This window comes from Enhydra lutris, unplaced genomic scaffold (assembly GCF_002288905.1).
Source record: "Enhydra lutris kenyoni isolate GAN:26980312 unplaced genomic scaffold, ASM228890v2 scaffoldscaffold77, whole genome shotgun sequence".
NCBI lineage: Eukaryota > Metazoa > Chordata > Mammalia > Carnivora > Mustelidae > Enhydra > Enhydra lutris.
In genome coordinates this window covers 4690490-4702255 of record NW_019154161.1, presented here as the reverse complement: position 1 = coordinate 4702255, position 11766 = coordinate 4690490, and the positions used below count along the sequence as shown (strand labels likewise).

The window sequence follows — 11766 nt, the reverse complement described above, 5'->3', positions numbered from 1 at the left end:
CCTACTCCTGTGGCTGCTCTCCTGGGCCCCTTGTCCTCCCCTTCCCCCCACCCCAAGAACAGAAGCCCCCATCTGGGTTTGTTTATGGGAGGAAAGTCAACAAATCATTCCATGTTGGGCTCCTGCCCTGGGTGTGCAGAGATGCTCAGGGTGGCGTCATCTTGGAGCAGAACCCAGAAAAGCAGCCGGATTGTGCACAATCAGGGGTGGCTAAAACAATGTCAGAGACCCGGCCAGGTACCCCATGTCATGTCCCCCACTAATCACCCCCCTGCTCACTCTGCTCCAGCCACACTCCCTGGATGACCATGCGGTGCTCCTACCTCAGTAAGGATGTGCTCCCCCTGCATTTCTTCCTGGCTCCCTCTCTGGCTTCATTCAGATCTTTCCTTACAAGATCCCTCCCCTGACCGGTCTTTCCAAAATAGCTTCCCCGTCATTTTGCACCCATTGACCTGTCCCCCCCCCCCCCCCCCCCCCCGCCGCCGCTTCCCTGCAACGTAGCAGTAATGACCTCTTGGCTCAAAAGGATGCATCAGGTTGTCATCGGGTCTGTCTCATTAAATGTCATCCCTGGAAGGCAGAGATTTTCATCTGCTTTTTTCACGTCAGGATTCCCCCCCCCCACCCCTAGAGAATAGCATAACGTCTGGAACAAAGCAGGTGCTCAGGAAACGTTTGATGAAAATGAATGTACATAGCAGAATACTATACAGCTGTCAAAATGGAAGGACGCAATTTCTACACAGAATCATCACTAAGAGGGGCCACCTGGATGGCTCAGTGGGTTAAGCATCTGCCTTTGGTTCAGGTCATGATTCCGGAGTCCCAGGATCGAGCCCTGCATCAGGCTTCCTGCTTAGCGTGGAGTCTGCTTCTCTTTCTACCCCTTACCCTGCTTTCTCTTACTTGCTCTCTCTCTCTCTCTCTCTCAAATGAATAAATAAAATCTTAAAAAAAAAAAAAGAATCATCACTAAGACACAGCATTGACAAGATAAAGAAAAGTGCCACGTATGAGTGGGAGTCAGATTTACCTGCAGGGCCTGGGTCCCACTTCCAGAGCTTCTGATTCCAGCCTGGAGCCCAAGAATCGGCATAACTTACAAGTTCCGGGGTGACACTGCTTAGCCCAGCAGCCACACTTTGAGAACCGCTGGTGTTATCTCTGGGACCTCCCCCAAGAGACTGGAATTGGCAAGAAGCGAAGCAAAACCCTACGTTTCTTGGCAGGTAAGCTCTTCCTACAAGCAGATCCATTGGTCTAGAGGGACTCATGCCAACGTGATATTGGCGGTGATCTCCGAGGAGACCCTGTGTGACCTTTAGCAGGTTACTCCCCTCTCTGGGCCCTGGTTTCCTCGTCTGTAACATGGCCTCATTCAGCTCCCTCTCTTACGGGGTGTTGTGAGGATTATATGACTTAAAACAGCGGTTCCTTTTAAGCTCAATAATTGCTAGCTTTTATTCTCACACGAAAGCTATGAATTTCCAACCAGCAAAATATAAAGTCATGTTTTACTTGTGTAATTAAAAATAAACATAAAAGGATAGACTGGGAGGGGAGCTAAGTTCTGTGGGTCTAATTTCAGTTCCTGCTCTGTAGGGAAGAGCAGGGGTAAGGGGGACAAACTGGAGAGGCCTCCTCTTCCCCACGCCTGGGCCCTCCAACACCACCCCAAGTCCGCACACTCCCACTGTTGGTAAGCTCCCTTCCGGGCGCAAAGTGATGACTCTTCAAAAGGACCTTGGTCTGAATCCTGCTCCCCATGTACCCACAATACCCCTCATCCCCACCCCCCTTTTTTTTGCAAGCCCTTCTTCCAGCAGGCCTGTGGTCGTGCAGTTGGATAGGTTTAACGGGCTCGTTAGGTGAGGACCCCTGGAGACCCCATGGCCTAAACTTTTCCAGACCTGTGTTCCCTACTACTCACATGCCCCTAGTCTGTGCCCCGTTCTCTTTAGCGCGATTTGGAAGTCCTTCTTCAAGTCTAATTTAAGTCCTTCTTGCTGGAAGAGGACCCTTTTTCTTGGTGGAAGAGAACGGAATTCCCACCCCCATCCAGGATTCTGACCTCTCTTCTCTGAGACACCCCCGGTCTTTACCTGCGTCCCAGCTACTCCTATTAGCAACGAATGGAGTCTGGCTTCAATCTTTCTGGCTTCAAAGGGAGTGTATTCCTTGGCAGGGGGTGAGGGGCGGGAGGGGTTAGCATCACAAGACAGAGGCTCGGGATCAGAGAAGGTACCCACACCCTCTTCTGAAGGACCCAGGAACCCCCAACCGCAGAGACGTTTATATTTAGCGCTTTTCTGTTCCTCCCTCCGCGCCGCTGCCTTCCTCCCGCTGCCTGCCACCGCCTCCTCCCTGACGCTGGGACGGAGCTTTGCCTGGAGAGTGTGGGGGAAAGAGGCCTCTCCACTACCACCTCCTGGGGGGCGGGGTAGACAGAGGGGCAGAGAAGGGGGGAGACTCAGCGGCAGGGATAGGGAAACTGAAGGGCAGCGAGGGGAGACTGAGGCAGACTGAGGGACCGGAAGGAAGGACACAGCTCGCCCATCCCCGTGCTCTCTCCCTCTCCTTGTACGTACGGTGGGAGGTGCCTACCCAAGCCCAGCCAGCTTGGGGTGGGGTGTGGGGGGGAGCTGGTGAAGGCCCCCACAAGGCGTCTCTAACTTTGGGAGGGGGTGGGGCCTCCCACAGCTGTTTCTGCTTCCAGAGAAGAATGTGCAGGGTCTCACTCCCGGTCGGGGGAGGGGCTGTGCGTGCAGCCCCGGAGTCTGGCGTCAGTCCCCCTCCCCATTCTCCATCTGGGGAGGGGGCAGTGGAGGTCAGCAGCAGGGAGAGCCCCCTCCCCCGCCGCCCGGGCTCAGGTTTCCCCAAACGGGAAGCTCTGACCACACACAGGCTTGGGGATGGGATCTGCAGAGGGAGCCAGGGTCTGGGGCCTGGCAGGCTGGGGGGAGGGGAAGAGAGAGATAGGGACAGGGACGTGGGGCGGGAAGAGAGAGAGGTGCAGAAAGGCAAGAGAAGGCCAGGGAGACCGAGACAGAGAGACACAGAGAGACGGAGGATTAAGAAAGACAGAAACAGATGCTGAAAGTCAGAGATGTGGCAGTAGGGAGACAGAGTGAGAGAAATCCAGGAAGAGGTCGGGAAAAATCAGAGAATGACAGAGAAGGAGAGAGGGGTGGTGCTCTTGAAGTCATTCTGGAGACCTCTGCCTCTTTTTCTACCATTAGAACACTCAGGGAGTTCAGAAGCCAGACCCCCATGCTGCCTCGACCTGCCTCTTCTGGGGCTCACCAAGGCTGGGACCAGCTAGGAAAGGAGGGAAAGTGTCACCGCAGAGTAAAGATCACCGCGGACTGCAAGCTTCCTCCCAGCGGTGATCCATCCCTCAGGAAGCCCAAGGATCCCCTCCCCCCCACCCCGCCCCCTCCAGAGATCTCCAAGCACACCGGGACTTAGGGAAGATGGAGCCCTGGTGGCGGGGCCAGAGGGGGGCATGCTTGGATCCCAGCTGTGTGACCTTGGGTGAGTCGCTTGCCATCTCTGAGCCTCAGCTTCTTGCTCTGTAAAATGGGGACTATCACCCCTTTCTCTCCCAAGCTTCAAGAAGACAGCGCATGCCAAATACTTGTCCCAGGCTTGACAAATACTTAGCGCCCAGAAGAATTTTCTTTGGGGAAGGGGCCTGTGCATTTCACGAGGCTCCAGCGGAAGCGATGCTGTCCCCCTTCCCCAGTTTGGGGGTGGGCAGGCCCGATCCCGCCCGCCGCCCATACTCCAGGGTCTCCAGTCCCACCCCCTGTCTTTTCCCCCTCCCCCACCGGAACGGGTGTCTGAGCATCCAACCGAGACGGACAGACAGACAGACACAGACGGGGGCGGAGGGATGGACGGACAGACGGCCCCTCACCAGCTGCTCCTCCAGGGCCGCTGCGGCCCGGCGCGCTGCCGCCGCATCTTCGTCCTCATCGGCGTCCTCCTCGTCCTCGGCCTCGGCGCCCCCCATTCCGGGCTGGGCCAGCCGCAGCGCTTGCTGCACGCGGTACTCCTGCCTCTCCCGGAGCCAGTGCAACTCGCAGAGCCCGGCCAGGCTGCCCTCCAGCCAGCCCCGCAGCCGACCCCGCTCGGGGCTCACCGGGAACGAGAAGGCCCGGATCATGGCTGCGGCCCCCCACCCCAGCCCGGCCGGGCCCCACGGCCACCCCTCTCCGGGTCCCACCTCCCCGCCCCAACAGCCCGCCTGCCCGCCCGCCCGCTGGCCCGGCTGTCACCGTCTCATCTGCATAGGCGCCCGCCCATTGGGCCGCCCACCCGCGCCTTATCTGCATGGCCACGCCCCCGGCGACAGAGCAACCGTCGCCTATTGGCTGGTACCCTCCCTTACGAAGATGCCCGGCGGTGCACCCGCGCCCCCCGACGCGACGCATGCTCGCAGCTTCCTACTCGCTTTGCTTCTGGGCGGCCTCGCCACGCCCCACCGCTTGCTGCCTTTGGGCTCTAGTCACGCCCCGCTCTCGCGTCACAATGAAACAAGTCCGCCCTTGCTCCAACGACATTGGCCCGTGCCTCCCCGGTCCCGCAGCTGGTTCCGCCCCCTTGCGGGCGAGCTCTGGCTACCATTGGACTGTCCCGCGAAAGGAGAAGGGGTGATCTATAAATAGAGAATGGGTCCACGTGACAGTTTGGCAACCTTCCCTCTTCCCCCACCCCTAGCGACCCTGAGCTGCTGAGGCTGTGCGGGGGGCGGAAAGGGTTCTGGAGTCGAGCCCTGATTTTGCCTCCTCTTCCACGAAGGCTTCCCAGACACTCAGCTGTAAAACTAAAAGGCAGCCAAGAGCGATATCCTTCCAAAAAATAATGCTTCTAAGCGGGACGGTCTTCACGGGCGTGTGACCAGCTTAGGAGGGCCCCGCGCTTGGTTTAATATTGGCTGACTCCTAAGAGTCAGAACGGTTATATCCCAAATTCTGGAATTGTAAGACCAGCCTGGGTGGAAGATTCTATGATCAGACCAGAACAGAATCTGAGCGTCTTTTGTCTCCCAGATTCTGTGGGGGGCATTGCGTTCACCATTCTACGATTCCAGGAGCCTTTGTTCAATGTTCTAAGAGGCTTTGTTCTCAGCATTCTAAGATGCTCTGTTCTCAACGTTCTGTGGTCCTAAGAGTCTGAGCCTGACTTTGGTTTCCAAGGTTCCTTTCTGGCTCCCCAGGCTCCGCGAGCCGGGCTGGCGCCCCCTCAGGCGGCCAGCCTGTGTCACTACGCCGAGTGTGTGTCCCTACAACCTTAGAGATCTAGCTCCAATATTCATACCCATTTCTCAGACAGACCTTGACTCACTAATAGCCAGGGCCCAGAAGATCACGTGAGACCTTTCCTCTTTCATGATCCCCTCTTTTATGGCACCAGGAGACATCTGGTCGTAAACTGGAGAGGCAGAGATTATCATCGACTCTGGAACCAGACTGCTGGGGGTGGGGGTGGGGGTGGGGCTGGTTTTGAAGGGATCCCCAGCCCCTGCAACTTTCTAGCTGCGTGACCTTGGGAAACTTGCTTAATCTCTGTACCTCAGTGTCCTTATCTGTATAATGGGGGTCATAATACTGTCTACCTTATCCCGTCATTCTGAGGAACGAGTGAGATATTTGCCAGTGCTTTCCACGTATAAAGAACCACAGAAGGGTCTGTTAAATAAGTCCAAAATAATCCCAAGGAGAAAAATGAGCCTGGACTTTAAGTAGAGACAAACTATATTCACTTCTCCTCTTGTTTAAGACAGACCAGATTGTCCTTAAACAGTCTTAATTTTCCGACAGTGGGGAGATGGCTGGGATTTCTGATAGGTGGATCTGGGGAACTTGCTCTCTAACGAGATTTTCTTAGTAGTTCGTGTCTGGGGTGATGTCAGGGTTGGTTTTTTGTTTTTTGTTTTTTGTTTTTTGTTTTCATCTCTGCTGTTCGTGCAGGGCCGCCTGAACCATCTCTTGCATAAAATGTTGGATCTGGAACGGATTTAGGTTTTGGTCACTGGGCATTCGCCGATGGGTATTCCTAGGAAGATAAATAAAAAGAGAATTATTACTGGTTGAATAAGAGAGTAACAACAGGATCAGAGGCCTGAGGGCAGCCAGTTGCCAGGGCTCCCAGAAGGAGGTACAGAGAGATGGTTGGTTGGTGGAGTCAGAACAGTGGTGCTAATTCTGCGGGTTTCCTCGGTGGCCTCTTGATGTTCTTACTGATGATCATGAGGTCTGAGTCGTCCCTGGAAATGAACATGCAGCAGGTGCTTCCAACCACAGGATATAAGTCCTTCCCTTGGCTGTCCCTAACCTGGTACAAGGGTTGCCCAAACATGGTTGGAGGTGGTGTGGAATCCTCGGAGCTTTACTGCTAAACATGTGGCTCCTTGTTCCAAGCCTCCTTTGGATGCTAATGAAAGGGGGGCTCAGGGTCATCCTGGTTCGTGTGTCTGAGTGGTGACTTCCAGTCTTCACAGGATGTACAGGTCTCTCATGTTTGGGGGGGGGAATTCGGTGGGGGTTTGAGTCAAGAAATAGTGAAGTTTAGACATTGATAGAATGAAGGGGAATCAAGACCCTGAAAAGGACTTACAGGATTGGCAAGATAACAGAAGCCAGTCAGCTTCTGGTAAGTAGATGCCAGTCTGCAAATCTTTACCCATAAAATACACATCATTGGGGGCAATCCCAAGACTCATGAAAATAATTGTCTAATTTATTTGAGGGGTCGGAAAATAAATGTTGTGGGTTTTGTTTTCGTTTTTTTGATTCTGGTTCCTGGCTTTTTGGTTGTTATTTATTTATTTATTTATTTATTTATTTTTGGTTGTTTTTTAAAACGTTGATTAAAGGCAGAAAACCAGGTGTGCCTGAGTGGCTCAGTCAGTTAAGCATCTGCCTTCAGCTCAGGTTGTGATCCTGGGATCCTGGGATCCTGGGATCCAGTACTGTGTCATGCTCCCTGCTCAGGGGGCAGTATCTGCTTCTCTCTCTCTCTAAAATAAATAAAATCTTTTTTTAAAAAAGGGGGTGGCAGGGGTGCCTGGGTGGCTCACTGGCTTAAGCCTCTGCCTTCGGCTCGGGTCATGATCCCAGGGTCCTGGGATGGAACCCCTCATCGGGCTCTCTGCTCAGTGGGGAGCCTGCTTCCTCCTCTCTCTCTGCCTCTCTGCCTGCTTGTGATCTCTGCCTGTCAAATAAATAAATAAAATCGTTTAAAAAAAAAAAAAAGGGTGGCACCTGGGTGGCTCAGTGGGTTAAAGCCTCTGCCTTTGGCTCAGGTCATGATACTGAGGGTCCTGGGATCGACCCCCGCATCGGGCTCTCTGCTCAGCGGGGAATCTGCTTCCTCCTCTCTCTGCCTGCTTCTCTGCCTATTTGTGATCTGTCAAATAAATAAAATATTTTTAAAAAATAAAAATAAATAAATAAATTTTAAAAGGGGGGGGTGGGGACCAAGGAGAGGATGCAGGGATGGGAGCTGGGACCATGAAATGAGTCACAAGACGGGTGATGCCGCTGATACCAAGAGAAATTGTGAGCAGCACCGGTTGACTTGGGATCGGCAATATTTTGATAGCTGGAAAATCTGGGTGAGTTCAGTGAGGAGGTGGTTCCTGCCATTAGGGCTGTTACTGTGTCATTTACCACATGAAAGTTTCCGGAGACTGAGTCCCCTGCAGGGGCCGTTCGGGAAGTTGTGAAAGGAGCACATAAATCCCGATTCACTAACGGTAGGGATAGGGAGAGTTTTGTTGTGACGATCAAGTGGTGATGTGGGAGAGGTCTTTGAGGGGACGGTGCTCAGTCCATCTGCAACCATCCTGTTTCCAAATCAGGTCACATTCCGAGGAACTGGGGGATAAGACTTCAGCAAACTTTTTTTTTTTTTTTTTTTTTTTTTGGTGGGGGGAGACGGAATTGAACACATAACAGGCCCAGAAACCACTGGAGTCACGTTTTAGTCTTGGGCGAAAGTGAAATTAATGATCGGATAAATTCATTCCATGGATACGGGGCACCTGGGTGGCTCAGTGGGTTAAAGCTTCTGCCTTCGGCTCAGGTCATGATCCCAGAGTCCTGGGATCGAGCCCCGCATCAGGCTCTCTGCTCGGCGGGGAGCCTGCTTCCCCTCCTCTCTCTGCCTGCCTCTCTGTCTACTTGTGAGCTCTCTCTCTGTCAAATAAATAAATAAAATCTTAAAAAAAAAATTCATTCCATGGATAAAGTTAGCCTTCCGGTGCGAAGTCATGTCCTAGATGGCGTCCTTGCGACTTACGTGGCTGTAATCCTTCCCTAGATACCTGTGTCCCTGTGAGCAAGGGCTTGGGGTAGGTATTGCCAGAGAGTGAGCTCAGCAAGGGATTATCCACGTTTTAGATTCGAGGGGTATTGTAAGGGAAAACCACGTCCTGCAAATTAGCCTTCAGCGTCCGGGAAAATTAAGCAGGGGCTTCAGTGAACCCTTGAGCCCACCTGTCCCCGTGTATTGTTGACTTTCCCAGGTGAAAACAAAAAGATGCTGAACCAGACGTAGAGAGTTATGAAAGAATGTGTAGAGGATGTGTTAAAGTGGGGGGGGGGGCGGTGCTGGAAGGTAGAGAAAGGCCAGGACAGTGTGTGGAGTGGGAACTCTCGGGAACCTAGGTTTGACTATTTTATTTAGGGCCTTCGGGTCTTGGACTAGCCATATCCCCATGGTAGTCTGGAGTTCTAGATGGACAAGGCAGGAGTACTGCAAGGGCTGGGAGCAGGGATTGGGAGACCTGGGGTGATGGATGGAGGCACCTGAAGTCAGCTTCAGGAAGGGCAAGAAGTTTCCATTTCCACTTTGAGAGAGGGTCAGCCTCCAAGATTCGCCCCATGTTGCTGGGACCCAAAGAGAATCCAAATGCAGGGCAGCTGTGTCTTGAATATGTGGGCTGAGGGAAAGGTTGATGGGGTTTTTTGGGGAGAGGGAGGGAGCAGGGGAGTAGGAAGGGTAGTGGGCTGAGATGGATAGGAGCAGTCTGGGACTTCGAGACATAGGCTTTCTTGTGAACATGAAATCTTGACATTCTGGATTGAAAGAATAACCCTTCCTGAAAGATTTCATGGAGGAGTTTGGGTATAAACCGTGCTGGGTAGTAAGGGGGACTCATGAGTCACAAAGTGACTTAGACAAGCGTAAACACATGGTGAACTGTGGGATTCATCATAATCATTGCTGTGTACTGGGGCAAGGGGAAAGGGGAGGGGGTGTGGATATTTATGGGGAGGGTGTGGCCCATGTCTAAAATGGGGCAGGATACCCAGTAATGGGGATAATCATTTCCCCTGTGGCTTGAGGGGTATTTATAGGCACAGAGGAGAAAGCGTGCTAGGAGAGAATCCTTGGGGAGACGAAATCTTACCCCTCGAATTTAGTGTCCCTTTTCTTTACAGTCCCTACAAATGCCTCTGTCAAGATCAGGGTTGGCGGTATCTGATGGCCCTGATGGGATGGGCTTTTTCCATCCATGCGTGTTTAAGTTGCGGGGCCTTAAGTGACATTCTTTTTTTTTTTTTTTTTAAGATTTTATTTATTTATTTGACAGACAGAGATCACAAGTAGGCAGAGGGGCAGGCAGAGAGAGAGAGGAGGAAGCAGGCTCCCTGCTGTGCAGAGAGCCGGATGTGGGGCTCGATTCCAGGACGCTGGGATCATGACCTGAGCCGGAAGCAGAGGCTTTAACCCACTGAGCCACCCAGGCGCCCCTTAAGTGACATTCTTGGCTTTGACTTGCTCTGCCATGGCATCCTAACGGTGTTGCACTGCCTCATGGGATTCTGCAGTCAAGGTATTTTCCCAGATGACGTCATGAGGTTTTTAAAGATTATTTTATTTTTTTTGAAAGAGTTTATTTATTTTTGCGCATGCGCACATCAGCACGATGGAGGGAGGGGCAGAGTGAGAAACAGACTGCGCTGCGGGGCTTGACCCCAGGACTCTGGGATCATGACCTGAGCCAAAGGCAGACGCTTAACCCACTGAACCACCCAGGCACCCTATGGCGTTCTGGTTTTAAGTTTTCAATTATTGATTTAAGGCATCACTACACCTAACGTGGAGCTAGAACTCACGATGCGGAGATGGAGTCTCCTGCTTTCCCGAGCCAGCCAGGAACCCCTACCATTATGTTTATGATCATATCTCTGACTTCCCGTCTCAGGGTGTTAACAAAACTGCTGGCCAAGATGGAAGCCGAGTGATTATTCAGGATCGGGCCCAGATAGTAGGTCCATGCATTTCCTAGCTTGGCTCTGTCCCTGGAAATGGAGTTGTCCCTCTGTTGCTTATCCTCTTGGATCTCAGACTAATCAGTGCCAGCGGGAGAGGCATTCGGGATGCAGTCCGAGAGACTCCAGTATTTCCCAATATTATTAGCTCGAATTATGTCTCAAGGGCATTCTTGTTCATTTGGAGATCTTCACTGACTGAAGTTCTTCTTAGCTTTCTTAAAAAAATATTTTATTTACTTACTTGAGAGAGAGCAAGTGTTAAGAGAAAGAGAGAGAGAGAAAGCACTGAGGCAGAGGGAGAAGCAGGCTCCCTGCTCAGCGGGGAGCCTGATGCGGGGTTTGATCCCAGGACCCTGGGATCATGACCTGAGCTGAAGGCAGGTGCTTAGCCGACTGAGCCACCCAGGCGCCCCTCTGAGCTTCTTTATTCAGAGCTGTAGCTCTGGAGCCAACCCACAGATGGACTAGGTGACATACAGCAGCGAGCCTCAGAGAGTAAGCTCCCTGCACTGGCCTGTTTTTCCAGGCTTCAGGAAAGCCTTCATGGTGTGTAAGTCTGAGTGTTTAGAGAGACCTTGTTTAGGTGCACCCTCCAATTGCTTCCCCTCAGCTGCAGGGTCACAAGTCTGGGTGACACTGAGGAGCTGGGGAACAGGAGGGCAGGGAGCAAAGGTGGAGAGATATTTGTTCTTTCTACAACCTCCAGGCCAGGATGAGGCTTGAGAAGTCAGCTCAGAACACCCGCCTTCCCAACCCTCTGGATCACTCGAGGATGCCCCCCTTCCTGGACTTCCCCACCCCAGCCCCACCTACTCTGGGTCATCACTGACCCCAGACAAGTCTGTCTCTCCACTGGATGATGAACCCCCTGAGGGTAGGGTCTGGGCTGTCTCAGTCACCACCGTATCCCCAGCATCACCCAGGCCCCACCATGACAAATGGATGAACCGGTCAATGCGCACATTTGGTGCATAGGGAAGTCATCACATCAATTTAAAAGAAAATATTAAATATTGTGGATCGAGTTTCTGCTATGTACCAGACCTGCGCTAATGGCATGTCGTTATCAGTGGTTATGCTAGAGGTAACGCCACTGAGTGAAACAGTGGATCAAACAAGCCACGGGATTACTTTGCTCTAAATCTCCATCCCTCCAGTCATGTTCCTCCATCTATCCTCCCAGCCTGGCATCCTCCTTCCATCTCCAAACTCTTCGTGCTTTTCTCTTCCCTGTCCTTAGGCTACCCTTTGTGTCTTCCCCCTTCTAGTCCTCCCTCCAGATTTCCCACCCCAGGCAGTCCTCCTTCCGAAACTCCTCTGCCTTCAGCCTCCTCTCCCCGACCGCCAACCCTCTCCCATCCCCCCTTCCTCCTGCCTTCTTCTCAGACAGTCCTCCTTCCAGGGGAACTCCATCTTGGTGAACAACAGACTCATGATAAGAGAGTGCGGTGTGGCCAGAGACGGAGGCCACGGA

The 11766-nt window shown here is 52.8% G+C and overlaps 1 protein-coding gene across 1 annotated transcript in view; it reads right to left on the bottom strand.

Moving 5' to 3' along the window:
• The window catches only part of LOC111160736 (dishevelled binding antagonist of beta catenin 3), a 9317-nt gene extending 5100 nt beyond the window's left edge, over window positions 1–4217 (bottom strand). Inside the window, exon 1 of the mRNA XM_022524063.1 lies at window positions 3923–4217. Within this exon, the coding sequence (XP_022379771.1) occupies window positions 3923–4171 (249 nt within the window). The 5' untranslated portion in view covers window positions 4172–4217. The remainder of the gene's footprint in view (window positions 1–3922) is intronic.
• Window positions 4218–11766: the final 7549 nt, after the last annotated feature.